The sequence below is a fragment of the Larus michahellis genome, chromosome 4, assembly GCF_964199755.1.
Source record: "Larus michahellis chromosome 4, bLarMic1.1, whole genome shotgun sequence".
Taxonomy (NCBI): Eukaryota; Metazoa; Chordata; class Aves; order Charadriiformes; family Laridae; genus Larus; species Larus michahellis.
The window spans coordinates 50,731,594-50,753,881 of record NC_133899.1 but is presented as its reverse complement, the minus strand read 5'-3'; the positions used below and the strand labels follow the sequence as shown (position 1 = coordinate 50,753,881).

Here is a 22,288-nt window from a genome sequence, read left to right as displayed (position 1 = left end):
AATATTTAAGAATTAGTCTACTGCCCTGTCCCTGCACTAAATCAGTTGTTCTTGTATGGGCAATTTTGAAATAAATTAAAAGTACGACATTCATTTTGAAAGTCAAATACTACAGAAGCCTGAACAATAAAGCAGCTAGATAAGTTATCTCTGTTTCTTTCTTTTTAAAAAAGGAAATGTTTTCTTCCCAGTGCAAATAAAATGCATGAGGCTTTTTGGTTTCGGTAGAATGGCATCAGAATTTAGGTTTTTCTCAATTGTTTTATAGGCAAGCTGAACCAAGCTGTGCAAACCAAGAATTAGAATGTGATGATAGGAGATCACAGAGAAGGCGAGAAGAAAGAGCTACTTACAAAGAAAGAGAAGCTTATGATCAGTCATCGTGGCATCATCATAATGCGTCACAAAGGGACTGGAAGTGGGAAAAGGATGATTATATTAGTCCTAGACAAGGCAAATTTTCACACTCTCAGAGGAACCTTAGTGTAAACAGACATTCAGGTGTCCCAAGAGGACGCTCTGGGTGGCACCAAAATGTTTCAGGAGGCTCTTCAAATCGGCATAGCTATGGGAATTCTGGAAATGTTTGGCATCCAAGTGGGCGGGGAGGAGGAACATCAAATTGGCATCACGGTGCCAGGGAGAGAAACTCTACTTGGCACTCAGAAGGAACAGGTCATTTTTCCAGCTGGAATTCCAAGAGTTATGGAGGAAACTGGAAATCTAGTTCTCATGGTGCAAATGGCTGGAATTTTGGAAACTCAGGAGATACGTATTCATTAGAGCCAATTAAATATAATAAGGAAAGATATGCATGGCAGCGTCAGGAGAAAGATATTGATTCTCTGACATATAGAGATCGAAAAAATAGGAGTGACTCACTTGATTTTACTAGTGATAAACTTCCTTCCGAGGGGGCATTGGATTTTTGTAAGTCGAAGCAACGAGAAGGCAGAACTTCAAGAGCCAGTGGAAAAAGTGGCAGTCCTTCCAGAGATAAAATATATCGCTGGACTCCCTACCCATCCCAGAAAGCTGCAGAGCAGCAGCCACGGTCTGAAGATAGTGTTTCTAAAACTCCAGATAAAATGGATTCTGTATTAATGCCTCTTACTGATTCATCAATGAAAGGAAAAACTTGTGGAGCCGATGTTAGCCTTTCAAAACCTAAAAAATGGGAAGCATCTTCCCCTTCTAATGTAACCTCAGATCACCTTGATTCTTGCAAGGTAATGAAAGACTGTTCCAGTGGTGAAAAGCTTGACAAAGATGATGGCAAAAGTAATACGATGCCATCACTGAAATCCCCTCTTCTGAATATCACAGACAGGAAGTTATCTTCTCCAAAGCAAGACACAAACAGTCTCCTAAAAAATGTCAAGCTTCTGTTATCCTCAACTAGTGGTGAAGAGCAGAATCGTTTGAATGCACTGAATTTGGAAACAAACGGTTTCTCCTTGTATTCATCAAAGCTGCATGGTGCATGTGCTGGTAACTTACAAGACAACAAAGATACGCTTGGTAGCAATCTTGGAGAGCCTGTTAATAACTTAAGTGAAGCAGAGCAAAACCCCAAAGATGTTCAGTCTAACCATTCCTTGCAAAATGCTCCCTTGACATCTTGCAAGGATACAAGTGACGAGAATAAGGAAGAAACTGGGAAAGCATTGCCAAAGAACGAGTTCAGATTAGATACATTAGAAGATGTGAGTGATGATGATTTAACGGGAAGTGAGAAGTCAGAAGCAAAATTTGAAAAGTTGGGTTCTTCTGTTAGTTCTTGTTTACCCTGTGACACTCCAGAAGGTAAACCTGCCACCTCTGAAAAGGAAGATGATGAAAAACCGACTGCTTCAAGTATTTCTTGTGCTGATCTAAAAGATTCTACGTTTCAGAGGGAATCCACAGTTCCTCCATCGAGCGGTCAGGACCGTTTGCACGTGGATTTGAAAATCTCCTCACAGGAGGGAGAAGGGGATGAAGAGCATGTCAAGTCACATGATCACTTTGAAATGGAAGGTTTTGAAAATCCTTCAGATCATGAGCTGCAAAAAGGAGGAAGCCAGTCACTAGGCCTCCTTCTTCCTGATTTAAGCAAACTTGGCCTCCCTGCCTCTCTGCAAAGAGACCTGACAAGACATATTAGTCTGAAGAGCAAAGTCGGGACACATCTTCCAGAGCCCAATCTAAATAACGCACGGCGCATTCGGAATGTGAGTGGCCATCGGAAAAGTGAGACTGAGAAGGAGTCGGGGCTTAAACCCACCCTCAGGCAGATTCTTAGTGCTTCCCGGCGAAATGTAAACTGGGATCAAGTCATCCAGCAGGTAACCAAGAAGAAACAGGAACTTGGCAAAGGCTTACCAAGGTTGGTTGCTTTCAGATCTAACCATGCCTCTGTGTGTGTGTGTGTGTGTGTTGAGGGGAGAGGGTTGCTTTTCTCCAAATCTGAAATGAATTCCAGAATCCTAAAACTAAGACTTCAGAATGAAGCTTGCTATACCACAGTCTTTTGCGTATATAAATAATTTTGAGTTTTTATGATTGCTCGCTGCGGTGGATGTCTATCCATAAATGAGTCATAGTAGTCTGTTTAGAAAAGATTCTAATAGATTCATAATTGTTGCTCAATATCTGAATATGAACAGTAGCAATACATTTGCTTTTCAAGTTCTAGTAAGTGGAAGAATGTGAAAATGCAATCAGGATGTGAACAATGCTGTGACAGTTGTTTATTTCTTCAAATAAGGACTAATATTTCTTCAAACAAGGACTACAAGAAATGCTTGCATTGGTGCAAGCAGAATAAATATTCCCTCTTCATATATTAATCTTTTAATTTGGTACACAGTTTAGTTTTGTGTTTAGAGGAAGGAAATACTTCACTGTTGAAACTTTCTATAAACCTGAAGTTTTTGAAGTGTCTTGAAAAGATGTTATATTTTCTTATTCCAAACTTGGTTTGGAATAATTACGCCAACATGATTTCTGACTTGGAAATCATGCTGTCAGTTCTTAGCCACTAAATCACATTTTGTGATACACAAGAGACGTTCCATTACCAGATGAGACAGAAAGCACAGAATACCAGTGTAGTGAGTGGCCAGATCTCTTAAAACAGCAATGTGCATTTGGGGAAGGCTTTTTTTTTTTTTTTTTTTTTTAGATTTAGCTGGCTTGTTACATGTGTACTTATTTTTCTTTTTATCTTGTTAAAGGTTTGGCATAGAAATGGTGCCTCTTGTTCAAAACGAGCAAGAGGGTCTAGAACTTGGTGAAGAATCTGATCTGTCTACTCTGGAAGGATTCCAGTGGGAAGGGATTTCCTTAGCAGTGCCTGGCTCAGCCAGAAAACGTAGCTTTTCTGAAAGCAGTGTCATTGCAGATAGAAATCCTTCTGCTTATAGCTTCTTCAGTGAACAAGCCAAAACAAAAGAATGTGGGCAAAGGCAAATAATTGCAGCCAGCCACTCACATCACATAACATCTGGATATGAGGCAAGCACTGACGTTGAGGTTGACTTGAAACGGAAGACGTCTTCTCTTCCTTTGTCACCATTTACGTCTGAAAGAACTGAGACTAGTGGAAGAAGACACAGCCTACAGGCCACTTCTGAGGTCACAGGCCTCACAAAACAAGACCAGGATTGCCCAGAGAAGAGAACACCTCTTCTTGAAAAACAAAACGTACTAGAAATCTCTGAAGAAAATCGTCCAGCTTCAAATAATGCTTCACTTCTTGCAGTGTCTAATAACATAGATGCAGCTACGGACAGTAGCTGCACATCTGGTACTGAGCAGAATGACAGCCAAGGAATTGGGAAGAAACGAAGAGCAACTGGAGTAAGTGTGCAATTTTGTCCAGCTTTGATGTGGTAAAAAATGTTGGTTTTTTTCTTCCCTGTCAATGGTCATTCAACCTGGGAATGATCTCTGCAAGAAGGACTTTCTCCATTTCATTGTCTTGTACATTGATAGCCTCAAACTAATTTGCTTGTTTGACTTAATTTTCTTTAACAATCTTTTCCATTTCTGCCTTCCTAGTGCAGGACTTCTGCTTAATCTTTTTTTAATTAGTAGGAATGGCAAATGCTCTTTACTTTTGATTTGGTAACTGACATGCTATACTGGTAAATGAGAGCTATTAAAATATATCCGTGGAAGTACTTAGTGTTGTGGCAAGGATCTTGGTGTTTCAGAATGTAAATGGAAGCTAAGCTGTAGCAGAAATTTGTTTTCCTTAGATGTTCCTGGTTTTATGGTCAAGCAAGGAAAGACAACCCTTTTTACAAAATTATATACTTAAAATGATATACTTAAATCTGAATTTGTTTCACTCTTCTGTCTTGGACTTACCCAAAGGAGAAAAAAAAATATGCTTCTCATCAAAGTCCTCAGAATGGTTTTGTTATATGCAGAAAGTGATGGTTTGAATTCCTCGTTGATTTAATCCTCTAGACCTTCAACTAAAACTGTAGAGCAGAAATCTGACTCAAGTGTGGTCTTGAACATCTGAGCAAGTTGAAGGTTGTCAGCTTGTTTAGTATTTCTTCCTACTTGAGACGAAAACATGGCACTCGCTTTGTGGCCCTCCCTCTTTTAAGGGAAGAGGGAAGGATGAGTTATACAAGAATGTGCAAAATTATTTGAATATTCTTCTCTGTGGGTAGAAGTAATGCTTGAAAAGACAGTGAATGTTTGACTTTTTGATTTAGGCAAAATTGCTCTTGTAACTTTTGTTAATAAATGATTTTACTTGCAGGAGGGATCTTCTCCTGAAATCCCTAGTCTAGAAAGAAAGAATAAGAGAAGAAAAATCAAAGGCAAAAAAGGTGAGTGAGTATCATATATACGTGCATCTGGTATAGCAGTTATAAATACCTACTAGTGTTTTGACTTGGCTAAAATGGTAGTTCCTTAATGTTACTTTGGTGCTTCTTGGACTCTTACTGAAGGTCATGGGGTGGACTGCTTTCAGGTCTGCAACAAATTCCTCTCTGGAGAGTCACATCTTAATTTGTCAGAGTTATTTCGAAGAGAAGACTTTGTGCCTTCTTTCTGCCTGCAGTTCATGATCCCAGTTGCATGGGTGGGGCCTTTGCTTTCCCCTGCTCGGGGAAGAGAGGTTTGTTGCCTGTTCGTATGAAGTTCTGAAGGGAGAAGCACCCATCGCTACCTTCTAATTCAGCCATGCAGCTTTCCCTTTCTACTACTGTCTGGTATTACTGGAAAACTTGTAGTCTGCATAGCTTGGGCTGTGTTCTGTTTTTGACATCTCCAGCAATGCTTTTTATTTTTTGACTCCTCCTTCCCTGTCCTTAATGGAAATGAATGTGGAATGCTTCACTCCTTCCTGCTCCTGACAGAAGCATTAGACAGGTCTTTTTCAAACACGCCTAACACATCCACATCACCGCGAATCAAAATTAACCATCCGTATTTTAGGGAGAATGTTTTCATTGGGAACTAAATCATTACATCACTATAATGATGTATTTGGGGTCCAGAAGATAACTTTCAAATGTTCCATTTATCTTTTTAAAATTCTTTATTTATATTGAGGGTTGTTTGGAATGCAGGGCAATTAATATGTATCTTCTTGTGGGGACTAATATTTCACTAGTTGAAAAGGTGGGTTTTTTTATCAGAGTCTGTCTTCAATGACTAGTGCCTCTTATGGAGAATAATGGCACATTTGACTTGGTAAAATCTCTCCTTCCCATTACTTTGCTTCAGCGTCATCATTATTGTAGTAAAACTACTAGAGGAACATACAACCTGAATGAACCTAAGTGCTCAAACTGAAACTTAATTTGCCTGGAGAATCTATCTGTAATGCCAGAGGACTTTAGAAAGGAGTATAGGTGGATCTTTTCCTGAGTAGAGTGCTCAGAGGCTCTTTCTCAAGAGACTGCAAACATGAGTCTCACAGCCCAAAATCATCCTGGATAGTAAATGATTTTTTTATCATTGGAATTTTTCTCTTAAGCTGCTTTTCCTTGGCCTCTGGATTAGCTGAATAATTTAAATCTTGTTTACCTTAAACTTGCCTTTGCCTTTTTGATTACATTTATGGAAAGTATGTATTTGTACTTTATGTACACATACTTCAATAAAAGTTCTTTGTGGAAGAGTACTGGCAAAGCTATGATGGAAAAAAAAGCTGCTAGAGTCAAGGCTGAGATCCTGTAAAAAGGGAATACTTGACTTTGCTCTTCTGTCATGTAGGTGTGACTATTCCTGTGCGTAGATATTCCTTTTCAGCTTCTTTTATGACTCTTGATGCTTGACATAATTCATGTTATTTTTACATTCTGAGGTGGTAGTATTTATTTAGATATCACGTGTAATTTATTAACTGTCAAGTACAGTTACACTCTTCATTTTGTTTCTTTTTCAGAACATTCTCAGGTAGACCAGTTGTTGGCTATTTCACTGAGGGAAGAAGAGTTAAGCAAGTCCCTGCATAGTGTGGACAGCAGTCTCTTGCAGGCCAGGGCTGCCCTGCAGGCTGCGTATGTTGAGGTTCAACGCTTCCTTGTGTTAAAGCAACAGGTAACAGTGGGCTTTTGAGACTGTCCAAACTAGAAGTTAGCAGCCTGAAGAACTGCCTTAAGTAGGACTGACTTAAACCATAACTGTTTTGCAGATAACCATGGAAATGAGTACACTGAGAAGTCAGAGAATCCAGATTTTGCAGGGACTACAAGGTATGAGGTACCATAAAACAACAACAGTGGAATGACGACTCTTATTCTTTGAACTCAGAATCTTGTAAAAACAGCATTTAACTTGAATTCACTTGTTTAAAATGTGCAATAAAATTGTAGGCTTTCAATATTGAAGTCTTTATTCAAGTATGATCTGTCTTCTTTGCTAGTGCTATCTAGTGGCTTTTTTACCGGTTTTTCTCTTCCTTGTCTCTGTGTCCACAAGAAATGAGCTCTCGGCACCATTAAATTTTATTGTAAAATGTGAACATTTTTGTTCTGTATTTTTTTTTCTCTCCTCTTCTGCCATTAGAAACGTATGAACCCTCTGATCTGTCAGAGCAACTTTCCTGCAGTGTCTTAAGTGAGAGAAGAAACAGCAAATCTCAGATGGCAGCTGACTTAGTTCCTGCAGGCTCCTTCCTGCCCCTTTTGGACACTTTATCTTCTTCTGTACCTCCAATGGGAGCTTCTGTTCATGTAAATACACTGTCACCATTCCAGTCTTCTGGCATCACACCTACTGTTCCTCCTGACACCTCAGTGCAAGTTAAACGAGAACCTGTGTCTCCAAAAGGCTCAGAAGAAAATGTGAATTCTGCACTCCAGAGTTCTCCATGTGCTTCACGAGCAGAAGAGGTAGAGCAGAAGGATGGTATGTGTGGCTTCTCTTTAAAAGAACTAGCTTTAAGAAAATAAGGATTTTTTTTTTTTTTTTTTTTTCCTGGAAGAATGTAAGTTGGGTCTCAGACCTGCAGCCTGTTGTGCAGAGGCAAGCTCCCATCAACTGGTGTAGGACTTTGTCAACTTAATAATCTTAGAAACTGGGACTTTCTTTACGACACATCCAAAAGGATTCCATGTTTTTGAAATTGTTGAGCACGTGCAAATTGTAGTTATCTGTACCTACAGGTTTCTGTTTTACTTTAAAAATAGAACAAATATGAATTTGCAGATTACATTGTCTCAGAATAATTTAGTTAATAAAGGAAAAAAAAAATGAACCTTAAAACCTGCCCTGTAATTTTTGTTTACTCTGCATCATTAAATGGGCATTGGCAGATGAAAATCTACCGGCAAAGGAAAAATGCATGCCTGAAGATCTTTTAAAAAAGATTATGACCAACTACACTAAGAGTGTTCTGTGTTCCTTTTGGGACCTGCTGGATAAGCACAAAGAGTATAATTCGTGATATTAAAAATAACAATCCATCTTCTCCCCCTCTCCATCTCTCCAAATCCCGCTGGTCTGGAGATGTTAGTTAGATTTAATAACCTCATTCAAAGTTTGTGCGATCTTATTTGTGATTTCAGTAAACAATTTACTGTAAGAAGGACGTTTGGCACTGTTCACTAATGCGAGGGGGGTGAGTAGGGGAGGGTTGCCAATGAAGGTGTATGTTCACTTTTGTCCGGAGGAGAAAATGATAAATTAACCGAACTACTGATGTGAGAGCTACTGCTTCAGAAAAATTAGATCTTTATGGTCGTAGCTGAAACTGCTAACTATTTAGACAGTTTGAAACCCCTAAAACTCATGTTCTGTGGTCAAAGGCTTAAATGCTTTTGGTACTTTCCACTACGAATTGCTACTGTGACTGAAGGTACTAACTGAAGATTACAAGCTCAATTATCCTTTACTTTCCTAAGAGCCTGGGAAGTCACGCAGGGTGATTCTAATGACAGTTGTTTGTCTGCCATAATTGTCATTTACCCAAACCCTTAACGTAGATAATTTGAGGTAAAGGTTCATAAGTAAGATCCTTGTTAAAGGTAAATATAGCCAATTTTATAGACAATTTTTTTTCCTTCAACTGAAGTGGAAAATACTATTGGAAAAAGCCATGCTGTCCTACTTCCATAAGCGTGTTTTTTTTCTCAAGCACAAGGGAATTGTTGGCTGAATTGAAGCTTAGACCTGTAAATACAAGAATTTGAAGGGTCTTTTTACCTTTTTGCAGTTTGCTTCAGATGTAGAATTCTGTATAAATAGCGCTTTTTGTGCTTTTTTTAGTCACCATTGCTTTTCCTGTATTCCACTGTGTTACGTTACAGTAATGTAGTAGTGTGAATTTTACTTCATCTCTCTTTGGAGGATTTGACAAGGATTATGAAGCTCTAGGGGTGTACACTAAAGTAAACTCGGGGGAATGGTGTTTGAGGAATGAACTTTTGTGTTTGTTTGCATTGTTAAGACTTAGCTTGTAGGAAGCCACTACCTTTCCCTCTCTTTCCCATTTGTATTGGCCATTCTGTTATGTTCAAACATCAATGAAGAGAGGTGTCATTTGTCATTTTTCTTTAATGTTAGAGTTGGATAATTCAGAATAAAGATTTAGTGATAACTAGCTGCAGTGGCATAGCTTACAGAATCTTCAGACTTTATTGATGTCTGTGCAGGCATGACAGAAGCTGAGGAGCTTTTTTAGTTTTCTCTCATAAAGATGAACATTCAATCTATAACTGTATTTCTCACTTAAATAATTGCATTAAAATGTTATCATCACACTAGCATATTTTTCAGTTTCCTACAAACTTATTTTTGACATACTAAAAGCAAGAATGTTCTTCTGATGTTTGTTTGTCAAACTAATGTGGTTTTCATAATGATCAATTTCTATATGTGCTACATTTAAAATGAATGTCTACCATCAAATGAATTTGGTCATTTGTGGTCAAAATAAGCATTTACCATCAGGTGAATTCTGTAATTTGTGGGAGAGGCATTCTCTCTGAGGGCAGCCTATCTGCTTTCTGGGGATTGAACATGGGGAAAGGCTTGTCAGCTTCCCGAGGAGGTCAGCTCAGCCTTGCTTTGAAGGAGCTGACTGCATTTGGTTTCCCCTAACTAACAGCATCTCTTCCACCCGCGGAACTGAGATTCTGTTTCTTGCACTACCATGGTGATTTCATGATTCCTTTTATAACATCTGTAGTACTCCAAGGCCTGAGAATTAGTAACTTTTGGTTTTAGAAATTTCAGTTTAAGTTGCCCCTTACTGTTGTTTTCCTGTTTTAAGTGACCACGTTGTTTCCTTCCCCCTTCCTGTGGGAAATGAGGGACGTGTGATGTTAGAGGTGTATTCATAATTTAAGGGTTTGTGTTCCTTCTCCCTCATACAATTCAACACGGTAACTGTTTAAACCTCATCTAAGCATTTGTTTCTTCTGCATAGAGGGTTTTCTAACCCTCTGTGTATGCACTGTGTATGTAGCTGTGTATGACAGTTATGGGTTAGGGGGAAAAACAGCTTTCCATTCATTTACTTTAAATATGATATACCCTACACTGTCAGCATGGTTCTAGTTTTATCTTGGAACTTTCCACCTGAGGAAGGTGTGGGGTGAGATGTTCACATTTAATCTGGCTCTAGTGGTACCAGCTGGCTACCTGGTACTAGTGGATCTAGTACGGTGGATGCTTAATTCTGAAGCATCAAATTTGTACTGTCCAACAGCTTTGTCTAAGCATTGCTGGTTTTGAAGAGACTGAAGCAGGGAAGTGTTTCAAATACATCCAGCTTCCCATTTGTGTTGAGGGATCCCACCCAATAAATGCAGTGAACTTGAAACATCCTGTTCTGGATTATAGTTATTGCAAATGCAACTGGGGAATTTTAGGGTGTGGGAAACACGGCTGTGAGATGCTGCCTATGCTCTTAGCCTGTCTCCGTTGAGAGATTGGCTTAATTTGTTCATATTAGCTTCAAATTAAAATGACAGGGAGAGTGTGTTTGCCTCATCACTTAATCTACCACGGATGAACTAAAAAATTTAGCCTGATGGCTTACAGTGCTGCCATTCCTAGGGCAGAAGGTACAATGCTGCAGAATGGGTTGTGCAGGACTCATCTACTTTGAGTTAGGTCCAAGTAACTTGGTAGAAGTAACTAACACAGGTGGGTTAAGTGCAGGGTCTTCAAACTGTGTCACTTAGCAGCTGAGATGTATTAGGCATGCATTGCTTAATACCAATCCTACAATAATGGTGACAGCTGGTAAGGGAGCACACTGTGAAGGCTGGTGGCATCTTAAACTGACGATGTAGGACTCACAAAAGGTTGTTTGTGAGAACTTTAAAGTCATAAAGTCAGCCAGGAATTTTAATGGTGTGCCCTATTCCTTTGCTTCTGAGTACACAGGTAAACATTTTATTCCCCGGCTATGTTTTTTAAAGGCTGCATAGCTGACTGAAATAGCAGATCTGCATGTGCACATAGCTTTCAACGTGTATGTATGTGTACTTTATATGCACAATTAAGTATAAACAAAAAAATGCAGGGAAAGCAATTTTGCGTAAATATTTATTGCTGTACAGATTGAGTGTAACACTAGTCTCTTTTCTTCAGAAGAGACCAACCAGAAAACTCCAGTGTATCCAGTTGTCTCTGCAACCATATCCCTATCAGAGCTGGCAGCTTGTTTCCACCGCACTAATCAAGATGTTCACAAGCCTGTTGCAGACGGGGGAAAGGGTGGACTTCCTGAGAACCTTTCTCCTCATTCACTGTCTGTCTTCAGCAAGAGAGATGCAAATGATACAGTGACTGAAAGCTTTTTACTGGATCAGTGTAGCACCTCTCTTCCGAAGCATTCAGTCCTTCTAGAAATGCCAATGGATAAAACCCCCAAATTGTCAGCAGAACCATCTGAGCAACGGACAGTAACCACTGTAGTCCCAGCAGAAAAAGGAAACAGGAGGAGGAGAAAGTTAAGGAAGAAGAAGACTCTGAGGGCAGCCCACGTGCCAGAGAACAGTGACACAGAACAGGATATAATTGACTGTAAGCCTGTCCGGAAAGTCAAGGGTGGAAAGGTTCCTAAAGGAGAAAAAGTTACTACATCCACTCCTCCAAGACAGGAGAATGGAGCTACTGCTCAAACAACAAGAAACAAAGATGAGAATGACAGTGATGCTTCCCTGGAACTAGTGGAAGTTCCAGTGCCCCAGTGTGAGGTTGTTGACATTGGTTCATCAGAGTCGGGAGACGAGAAACCAGACAGTCCATCAAAGAGAGATTCATGCAGCTCTGTGGATCAAGCAGTTCTAGAGGCATCTTGCTCTGGTTATGATGAAGTGAGCTCTACCAGTGAGATTGGCACAAATTATAGGAATGATGGGAAAACAAGGTGAGATTATTGTAGCTCTCTAAAGTAAAAGCATTAAACAATATTCATGAGAGGCCTAGGCCTCTCTTTTTCTTTTTTTTTTCTTTTTTTTTCTATTCAGAAAGTCTTACAACATGAGTAACTTTTAATTTCATTCAGGAGTGAAATGAGAAGGAAAATAAAAATTGAATTTGCTTTTTTGGTCCAGCAACTGAATGTGTCTTATTACCTACTAATTTCTCTAAAGCAAGAACAAGGCTGCCCTCCAAGGAAAGTTTGTTTTTGAGCTTATCTGTTACAGCCTATTTTCTACTAAGTGCTGAGTCTTGTATTCTGGAGTATTACTTACACCAGTATTTTGTCTGAAAATGAACATGCAAAGTATAGTCTCACTACTCTTTATTTCTGTGTTACAGGATGGCTGAGACGCAGACTTCCATATCATCGCTAAGAGGATCAAAGAACTCATCAGGTATCTTTTAAGCTTTTCTTCTGATACTTTGTGTATAGTATCTTGCAGGACTTGTAAGTCTCGATTAGACTGCTTCCAGAGGGGAATTTTGCCCTGCAAGGTAAAAACCTGCACTGAAAACTGAAGTGGGAAGTGATGCATATTCACTTACGTCATCCCTCATTGAATGCTTTGTGCCTTGAACCCTCCACATCCTCCTGCCCCCTCCCACATGAACACTTACGCCCTACAGTCTCCGTAGAGTTGTAGGACAAACAATAATACAATCCTTTTTCTGTTTTAAAGATCTTTCTGGACTTAACATCGTATAAAGGTCTTTCTGGCATTTTGTATTGCCTTCTGCCACGTACAGGCTCCAGCTGGGACCTACAATGAAATCTGACTTTAAGGTGCTGAGCTCACAAAATAGTTCTGCTGTTTGGTGATACAAACAACAGTAGCGTGTTTGCTTGAGTGTGTTCACATAATCAAAGTACCTGTGTCTCTGTCCTACAGAAGTGTCTTCGGAGCCAGGTGAGGATGAAGAACCTACAGAGGGAAACTTTGAGGGACACCTAGCTGCAGTGAATGCTATTCAGATTTTTGGGAATTTGTTGTATACCTGCTCAGCAGACAAAACTGTTTGTGCCTACAATCTGGTTGTAAGTAAGGTTGTGGGAATGTTGTTACATTAATTGTAGTCATGAGGTTGCAGTTGTGTTTTTGTGAAGCCTTGCTATGTAGTTAAGAGAGCAGCTACTTTTTCAAGAGCTTAATTTTTTTCTTCTATTCTTTCCTTCAAACCTCTCTTCTCCCCCTCCCCAACCCGTTCTCCTTACAAGACGGGTAGGGGGAGATAGACTGCTGCATGTGCCCTACTTTTTTTAGCTGTCCTACCTGACTTTGTCTCTCGGATTCTGTGCCTGACATTATGGGCCTTTATGTTGACAGACCCTATGCTTTCTTTTTTAGAGCAGGAAGTGTGTGGCCATCTTTGAAGGACATACCTCAAAAGTGAACTGCCTCCTGGTCACTCAGACAAATGGGAAGAATGCTGCACTCTACACTGGCTCAAGCGACCACACTATCAACTGTTACAATATCAAGGTACTCAAACTCTGTGTTGGTTAACATGTACTCATTTTTTATGGGAGTGTTTCTTTGCAAATATAAATTTAAAAAGCCTTTTAAACCCATATAAGCTGGACATGAGCCCCACTTTATACATCATTAGAGTAGAACAGGAAAAAAAACCCCAACCAAATAGCAAACTATGAAGTGATTTACTACCCTAATCTTTTGACTAGCTTGTCAGCAGAGTTTTTGCCAGAACAGCATGACAGGATACTGAATGTTGGGAACACCAAAGTGCAGGATGCTTGTCTGGCCATGAGCATTCTATTTGTCTTGCTGTATTTGTAACTACGTTGCTTATGGAAGGCACTGCTCTCTTTGTGGAGCAGCTATAGAGGAGCAGGTATTATTCTGAGGGCAGATGGAAGAGCAGACTGAGACTTCCTGAAGCTGGACTTCTAAGGATAAATGATAGGAAGGCTTGTCTAATCTGTGGCTTGGTGGACTAGAAAGCAAATACCTGCTTCAAGGGGCAAAGTACTAGAGGTTTTTGACTCAGGCTGAGGATTCATGGCACTTCCTTTGGGGAACTTCATGGGGATTCCTCAAACTCAAGCATGTAACGGGGTGGTTTTCATATCTATAGATATATATAGTCTGTAGTCTAAACGTCTGTATAGATTAGAGGTTGTGGCAAGAATAAAGCTTTTAGGGTTATGACTGGTTGCTGAAATACAGTCAAGTCTCAAAGATGGGAGGGAGCTGATTAAAACCAGTGTCAAACTGCCATGTGACACCAGACTTTCAGATGTTTTTCTCCAGCTCTGTTGGTTTGAAAAATGCAAGTTGTAGGTAGAAATCATCATTCACTTCAGGCTTTTTTCCCTAAATTGTTTTCAGTTAATGAAAATCTTTAAATACTTCCTTTTGTTGCCAGACCAGAGAATGCATGGTACAGTTTAAATTGGAAGATCGAGTGCTCTGTTTACACAGCAGATGGCGGATCCTTTATGCAGGCCTTGCAAATGGCACTGTGGTTACTTTCAGCATAAAGGTTAGTTTGTTTAAATATTGGCACCTAAAAGCCTGTTGTGATGCTCTTTCTCTCCACTTTGTGTTTCTTTCTGTTCTTTCTCTTGAGTAGCAAGTGTATTTGTAATTTAAGTATTTTGGTATAAATGGTCACTGGTGGCCCCTTTCGGTTAGTGCATGAAGCTGTCCCATCTCCCCTTCCCTCTGGTTACCTTTCTCTTAATTGCTGTATTGTTGTCACCTTTTTCCTTAAGGTTCCACCTGACCTATCAGTCATGCGTGTGAGTTTTTTGACACAGTCGATTGTTCGTGAATCCTCCTTTCTTGCCTATCAAAATAATGGGAGAGATTTTAATGTGTTGCTGGTTTTGCTTGCTTCATTTGCAGTTATAGAAGAGACTCATTCGCACTGTTTTCTGGCAAAGAGGCTTAATCAGCAGTTCCCGTGATATTTAAAAGTGAATAAAAATCATGATTTAAAGAAATTATTTTTCTGATTATTCTTTTCATGGATCCTAGACTAATTTCTCAAATTTATCCTTACAAATTTACTCTGTTTTGCATTTTTCTCATAACGCTATTTCCTCTCATTTTTCTAACTCAGAAGGAGGATTTACTGGACCTTTGCTAAATAATGAAATATTTTTTAAAATTTAAAAAAAAGAGAATCAAATCCCAAGATAAAGAGTTATTTCCTTGATTTGGAAACTTAGTTGTTAAGATTCAACTCTTACCGCTACTCGAATGGCATGTTACTAAACTGAAATCAGATCCTATAACAACACAAAAAGGAGTTGGTGGTCTAGTCAGTGTCATAGCAAAGTTTTAATTCTTAAAAACCACTTTTTCTTCCCCCAACAGAACAACAAGCAGGTTGATACCTTTGAATGCCATGGCCCTAGAGCAGTGAGCTGTCTAGCTACAGCTCAGGAAGGAGCACGCAAGTTATTGGTAGTGGGCTCCTATGACTGCACCATCAGCGTGCGAGATGCGCGGAACGGGCTGCTTCTCAGAACCCTGGAAGGTCACAGCAAGACTATACTCTGCATGAAGGCAAGTGTCTCTGAAAATATGTTTTTGACAAAGAATACTTAAAATGGTGCATTTTTTCTTCTTCTTCCTCATCTAATAGTGAGCAGATTGTGGTAGGAAACAGAGGATTTCTCTACTTTAAAGGATAAAAACTGAGTAGTTTGGTAGGAAAATTGTCTCTGACTGGCTGACATATCCCATGTTCCCAGCAAAACTGTTGTGGGTGTGTTATGTAGGAAGCATGTTTATTTCATGTTGTTAGAAGATTCAGGGAATCTTGAAATGTGAGTTTGCCAACAGAGGGAAAGTTGGGGAAAAGATGAAGCTAACGTTCGTATACCCACATTGTACAAATCTCAGAGGAAACTGGAAAAAATGTAACTCTAGAGAAGTATTCTTTTTTTAATAGAGGAATCACTATCACTTATTTAGAGGTTTCTGGGTCCTGAGATTACAAGGTGGAACATATGCTTGCCTGACTGCTTTGCTGTGACCACTATCATGTAACAGATAGGGGGTGAATTCCATAAATTGTCGCTTTAGATCTTATGGTGCAGTGGCACAGCCTTTTTTGCTCTGTTGGCTATCCTAGTCCTGTTTGTGTGGCAGCATACTGTGGCCCCTTCTTGATCCATGATGTATCTTTTGAGCTTCCTTTCTAGATTAGGACTTATCAGGAGCACCATCTTTCTCACGTGACCAGAATATAAGTGCACAGTACATCTAATGTTTCCAGGAAACAGTGGGCTTTGCTGTGCATGTGCAGAGCAGCATTCTGCCTTCAATTTGCTTGGTCGCTGAGCTGCTGCTGAGCTGTCCCTGAGAATAGTCTGTAGGTAGGATGAGTTAGCCTGGTGGGCTGCAAGTTAACAGCTTCTAATGGCAATTGTGAAGCGTCAAAAGTCAACATTAGGATAGCATAGTACATTTTCTAGCTCTTATGTAAAGAACTCAGTGCGTGCTTTTTTTTCATACTCTCTATTGATTTTAAGACTGTCAAATTTAGGAAATATTACAGTACAACTTTAAACACAACAGTGTCTTAATGTTTTGCTTACCCATTTCTGTGTCTGTTACAAAAATAAAACTGTTCTTTGATGTTTTCTTTTTGATTTTATTTTTTTTTTGGTAAGGTTGTAAATGATCTGGTATTCAGTGGCTCCAGTGATCAGTCCGTCCATGCCCACAACATTCATGTAAGTCTCATATATATAAAGTTGGAATGACTTTTACTGTTACGGCAGTGAATTCCTTTACTATAATGTCAGTTTTTCCAGACTTTTTCACTGGCTGGTTGGGCAGAGTAGCTTCCAGAAAAGGAATTCATATGATTTTGTTAACGTGACTATGCATTATAGCTAACTAAGGAGGGATGCAGGGGATTAAATACCTTGGGAAACATAAACATGCTGACTCTTTTAATATGGTATGCAGTGCCTTTTTATCTGGGGATCTTGCTTTTGCAAATATTACCCTAAATGTGCTGATAATGTGGAAAGGGTTCAGAGGAAAGCCATGTGAGATATTCTGTGGGGGAAGATTTCTTTATTACAGAAAAAACTTGAGGAACACAAACAGCATTCCAAACCAGCTAGTTCAAAAGCTGTTATACTGTTGTGAATGCTTTTTCTCTAGCCCTGCTCACCGATCCTTGTGGCTACATAAAATACTGCTAGTAGTAATAGTGCAGTACTAATAGCAGGATTGGGGGGCACATGTAACTAATGATGGAAAGAGGAGAAGTAGACACTTTTCATAGTGATCTGTATTTCTGTTCTACTGGAATGGCTCTATGTTAACATGGGTAAAGAAAAGGATAGAATCATAGAATTGTTAGGGTTGGAAGGGACCTTAAAGATCATCTAGTTCCAACCCCCCTGCCCTGGGCAGGGACACCTCCCACTAGATCAGGTTGCTCAGAGCCCCATCCAGCCTGGCCTTAAAAACTTCCAGGGATGGGGCTTCCACCACCTCTCTGGGCAACCTGTTCCAGTGTCTCACCACCCTCATGGTGAAGAACTTCTTCCTAACGTCCAGTCTGAATCAACCCATTTCTAGTTTTAATCCATTCCCTCTAGTCCTACCATTACCCGACATCCTAAAAAGTCCCTTCACCAGCTTCCTTGTAGGCCCCCTTAAGATACTGGTAGTCCACTATAAGGTCTCCTCGGAGCCTTCTTTTCTCCAGACTGAACAACCCCAGCTCTGTCAGCCTCTCCTCATAGGAGAGGTAGTATTTGATGGTAATCTAGTGCCTTCATAGGAAATGGAAGTCTAATAAAGCGTGTTTTCATTTTTTGAGTTGTGAGCATTGAAGCTAGCTACCCTATCTAGGTTAGATAAAACTGTTTTGTTGTTTAAAAAAAACCAAAAAACAAAACAAAAAAACAAATGAACAAAAAAAAACCCCAAAGACCTCTTTGCCTTTGCTTTTTCTTGACGCAGACTGGAGAGCTTGTACGGATCTATAAAGGCCATAACCATGCAGTCACAGTTGTGAACATTCTTGGGAAAGTGATGGTGACAGCATGTCTGGATAAGTTTGTTCGCGTTTATGAACTACAGGTAAGAAATTAGATGGTTACCTAATATGTATTAATTAATGATTCTGAAGTCAAATAGAAGTCATCTTTGTGCTTACTGGTCTCTGGCCCATCTCTCTCTTTGCTGTCACTCAGAATATATAGTTGTCTCACCAACCAAAATACATGGGTTTTAAAGAACGTAACCTCAAACGTGTTTTCAGACCCTGGGTTATCCTAAGAAAATGACAGCTCAGAAAAGTGGGGAAATGTTAGTTTTGTCTGCTTGGAAGAGGAAGTCCTTAGTTGGACAGAAAGACTCACAGAAGTAATGTAAGCAAAAGTGAGCCTTCATGGTACCTATGAAGTTTGGAGTCTACCAGGGGAGTTTAGTTGCTACCCAGGAAACTGCTCTTGGAAGCATTGTCATTTGCATGTCTGTGAAAAATGACTATTAACTGCCATGCTATTAAACGTCTGTCTGTTTCTCTTTCTTTCAAGTCACACGACCGCTTGCAAGTCTATGGAGGCCACACAGATATGATCATGTGTATGACCATCCATAAGAGCATGGTAACTTCCTTCTTTTCACTGGTCTCAAAGAGAAGGTTGTAATTTCCACAAGCACATACAAGATAGTTTAAATTTTTCAGATAATGAAATCAGCCTGCTGACTGACTAAGACAGAGGAAGTTGGAAATGTCAGCCAAAAACACCAAGTTGCTGTAACAGCTTTGTATTTATGTAATATTATTGTCTGGGGCAAAATTACCTTTTAGCTTTATTGTAGTCCTAAAACAATAGTTTTGTTTACAGTGATGATTGCAATGAAGAGTCTAGAAATAGTAAAATACTCCCTTTTTTCAAGTATAAATCCAGTTTGAATTTTACTCAAGACAGTCATGCAGATACTAGACTGTGCGTGAAGTTTTTCTCTAGCAACCTTTGATAGAATCTCAACAAAGGTGTGCAGTTGATTTAGGTGCACAGATTTCTTCACAGATCTGCCCTGCAGGATAGGTTTCAGAATCATTTTTGTAAAATAGTCATTAAAAACACTTTTTTGTCTGCACGTGTAGGAATTTGTATGCAAACTTTCTTTCAGATTGTAAAATAAGAGGTACAGACGTATAGTGATGTCTGTAATAACAGAAGAATCAAGTGTAACAGAACTGATCTCCTACTAATTGTAATACATGCTGCCCAAGCTTCACCGCTCGTTTGAGCGAGCTGGAGAGCAAAGTGCATTCAGGCTTTGTGCTTACACTCTGAAGCTTGAACTGCCTCCAGCAATAGTCTGTTTTGGGCATTCTCAAATCAAAGAAGTGTTCAAATGGGAAGCTTAGTGTGGAGTGAAAGATTATAATTTTCTGTAGTAGTCCTTACTAAGGTATAGTCTTTTACGCAAAGCAGATTGGCTGTTATATCCTAGTGATGAATTTCCAAGAGACAAAAAGACTTGAAGAAAGGTATCAAATGAGATCTTCAGCTTGCAGATTTTCATTATTATGTGAGGACTTTTTTTAATAATGAATGTTCTTTGCGGAATTGCGAGTGTCTGACATCCTTTTCTTTCCAAAAGACGATTGTCTGTAGAGCATTTGCCTAACAAAAGTGTTTTTTAAGATGTCACTTTGCCTAACTTCTCAGGATCTGCATCAGTCTTCTCTTTCTGAAATTTTGATGTTCTTCCTCACCCTTCCTCTGCATCCCTTTTTGATATACATATAACTGGTTAAGTCCTGGAAATGTATTCAACTTAACATTTAGGCTGAAATTTTTTTTTTCCACTTTAGTGGATAGTAGCATCATGTTTCAAAGTTTTCTGAACTTCTACACACATGACAGTATGAACAATAGAAGTTATGGAAACATTTCTTATTCATTAGTAGGTTTTTGTAAGCTATGAATGCAAACCTTAAAAGAATTAGCTTAGACCTGTTTTTTAAATTTGAAGCCTTGCATGTTGGTATCTTATTGTCGTTCACCTGATATACTCTACACTGAAGGCTCCTTCAAAATTATTCCCAGCTTGCTTATCCATAAATGTTTCTTTTACAGATCTACACTGGATGCTATGATGGCAGTGTCAGAGCTGTGAGGCTTAATCTAATGCAGAATTATCGTTGCTGGGTAACGAGCAAAATGATTTTAGCCTTCCTTTGTTATAGTTTTTAGACTTATCTTCTGGGGATGGTCACTTCTCAGTCTTGGATAGCTTGATCTTTAAGTTTTTATACTTCGATAATATTTTTTTAACTGTATACGTACATTTTAAATGTAAATATATATCTCTAGTTCCCTTTTTCATGGTCTTTAGTATATGTATATGCTTTGGGGCAAGTCAGTAGTCATCTTCATCTTCAATGATTTTTTTTTTTTCCTGGCAATTTTTAGAAAGTGACATTTAACTGTTTAAAACCAAAAGCTTCAGCTGAGCGATGTACAAAAGCGGATTTACTCCGCTAAATAAGTTTAATTACATTCCCAATGACTCTGTCTCAGGTTAGCTTAAATCTTTTAAAGGCTTAGTGCCCCTCTTCTTCCTGCCATTCTTGCTGATGGTCTAGGCTTGGCTAGAGGCAGGAAAAATCTCTTTAAAATGGAAATTAAAGGAATAGAGACCACTGAGAATGGAAATGGGATAAGAAGGTTAAAAAGTGACAGGAGGTGGCATGCATGTGAGCAGTCTTGGTAGAATATTGTTAAGTTGCACAAATAAAGGCATTAGCTGAAGTTCTTTTTCCCTGGCTTATTCTGCCATGTTTTTTCTGCCAGTGGCATGGATGTTCACTGATCTTTGGAGTTGTGGACCATCTAAAACAACACTTGCTAACTGACCACACCAACCCAAATTTTCAGACCCTAAAATGTCGTTGGAAGAACTGTGATGCTTTCTTTACTTCCAGGAAAGGTTCCAAGCAGGTGCGTGGTTGAACTAACATGGTTGTATTTGGTAGTATAAAGTACATACTATAACCCCAGTCGTGGGATTTGAATCCTGTTTCTCTTTAAAATGGTTAAATTCTTCTAGTCTTAACAGGCTTAACTGCTTACAGTTACAGTCATACAAGGCTAACAGGGTTCAGCCTGTGACAGATGAAGAGTGCAGCTAAATATGATAGCTTGAGATATGGTCTATCCAAAACAGTTTGGTCCTAAAATATTACATGGAAATGGTAAAATTCTTGAAATAAAAAAAAAAAAAAGAAAAACAAACCAAAAAGAAACCTCTGGTAACTATACTCAAGATGTTATTAAGTTTTTCTAGGAAAAATTTATTTTTAAGATGAACAAACGTCAGTCTTGAAAGAGATTTTAATCCTCTTAATTTTTATCCATCACTACCCGCCTTCATTGTTGTGGCTGTTGACGCTGTTTAGTTTTCACACAGGATTGGTTTTGCTAATGATCTTTAAATAAGTATAATGCATACATTTATGAATAAATGTTACTGCAGATGAGGAAAAAAAAATCAAGAAAGCAGAAGAGTTAGATGCCAGTTGGATTAAGTGATGTGGAAAGGGTTGGGGGATGGGTGGAAGGTGGGCTGTTACCTGTAAACTGATTGGCAAAATCCACGGTTTACTGCTTGGCAATATAAACTGCCTTCCTGTTGAATGCTTTCCAAAATACGTAATGGAAGGAGGTTTCTGTGAGAACTAAGAAACAGAAGTAGAATCCTTATTTTCTCTTTAAGCACTGGCTTTGGATATCATGTGTTTATTTGATATGCCCTTCCAGTCGGAAAGGAAGCTGGTTTTTATTTGCCTTAAATCATGTGGTATGTGAGACACTTTCTATGTGTGATTTAATAGTTTGGCATTGATTTTTTTATTATTTTTTTTTTTAAATTTTTAGAAGCTTTAAGCCAAAAAGTGTCTATTATCCAGAATGTCACTTTCACTGAGATGTCAAGAATCTTCTGCAAAGTTTTTGGTGACGATGATTATTAACATCTGACTTCTCTGGTTCTTTTCTAGGATGCTGTAGGACACATTGAAAGACATGCTGAGGATGACAGCAGGATTGACTCATGAAGCTTTTCACCTCCCACATTGGGAAGTAATTTTATATGCCAGAATTATTCCAAATAACATCAGTTTCTTACTCCAGTCTTTCCTCTTTCTTTTCCCACTTGGAATGCAAAAACGGAGTGGGGCTGAAATGCCTTGCTACAGAGACTGCGGATTGTGTTGCACTCTGTAGAAATAAGGATGGTCAATTAAGACTTGGCCCAAATGGCAGATTCTTGCAAGTTTTTAATTCATTGACAGCTAAGAATATTCCCTCCTCTTGTCTGCCTTGGGCTTTTTTGTTGTTTTGGGGTTTGTTTTTTTGTTGTTGTTTTTTTTTTTT

At 39.1% G+C, this 22,288-nt stretch overlaps 1 protein-coding gene across 3 annotated transcripts in view; it reads left to right on the top strand.

Annotated features, from left to right (window-relative positions):
• ZNF106 (zinc finger protein 106) overlaps positions 1-22,288 on the top strand; it is a 39,813-nt gene extending 17,525 nt beyond the window's left edge. Inside the window, exons 5-23 of one of the 3 annotated variants that reach the window (XR_012586693.1) lie at positions 269-2,368; positions 3,219-3,843; positions 4,763-4,832; positions 6,401-6,555; positions 6,650-6,710; positions 7,024-7,365; positions 11,059-11,839; positions 12,235-12,290; positions 12,576-12,679; positions 12,786-12,931; positions 13,242-13,376; positions 14,281-14,397; positions 15,237-15,428; positions 16,541-16,603; positions 17,853-17,972; positions 18,431-18,502; positions 19,991-20,062; positions 20,708-20,854; positions 21,913-22,288. Coding sequence is in view for 2 of the 3 variants with exons in the window: in XM_074584658.1 (XP_074440759.1) it covers positions 269-2,368; positions 3,219-3,843; positions 4,763-4,832; positions 6,401-6,555; positions 6,650-6,710; positions 7,024-7,365; positions 11,059-11,839; positions 12,235-12,290; positions 12,786-12,931; positions 13,242-13,376; positions 14,281-14,397; positions 15,237-15,428; positions 16,541-16,603; positions 17,853-17,972; positions 18,431-18,502; positions 19,991-20,062; positions 20,708-20,854; positions 21,913-21,969 (5,311 nt within the window). In the remaining variant the exon portion in view is untranslated. The remainder of the gene's footprint in view (positions 1-268; positions 2,369-3,218; positions 3,844-4,762; positions 4,833-6,400; positions 6,556-6,649; positions 6,711-7,023; positions 7,366-11,058; positions 11,840-12,234; positions 12,291-12,575; positions 12,680-12,785; positions 12,932-13,241; positions 13,377-14,280; positions 14,398-15,236; positions 15,429-16,540; positions 16,604-17,852; positions 17,973-18,430; positions 18,503-19,990; positions 20,063-20,707; positions 20,855-21,912) is intronic. The other 2 variants (XM_074584660.1, XM_074584658.1) reach the window with 2 other exon arrangements.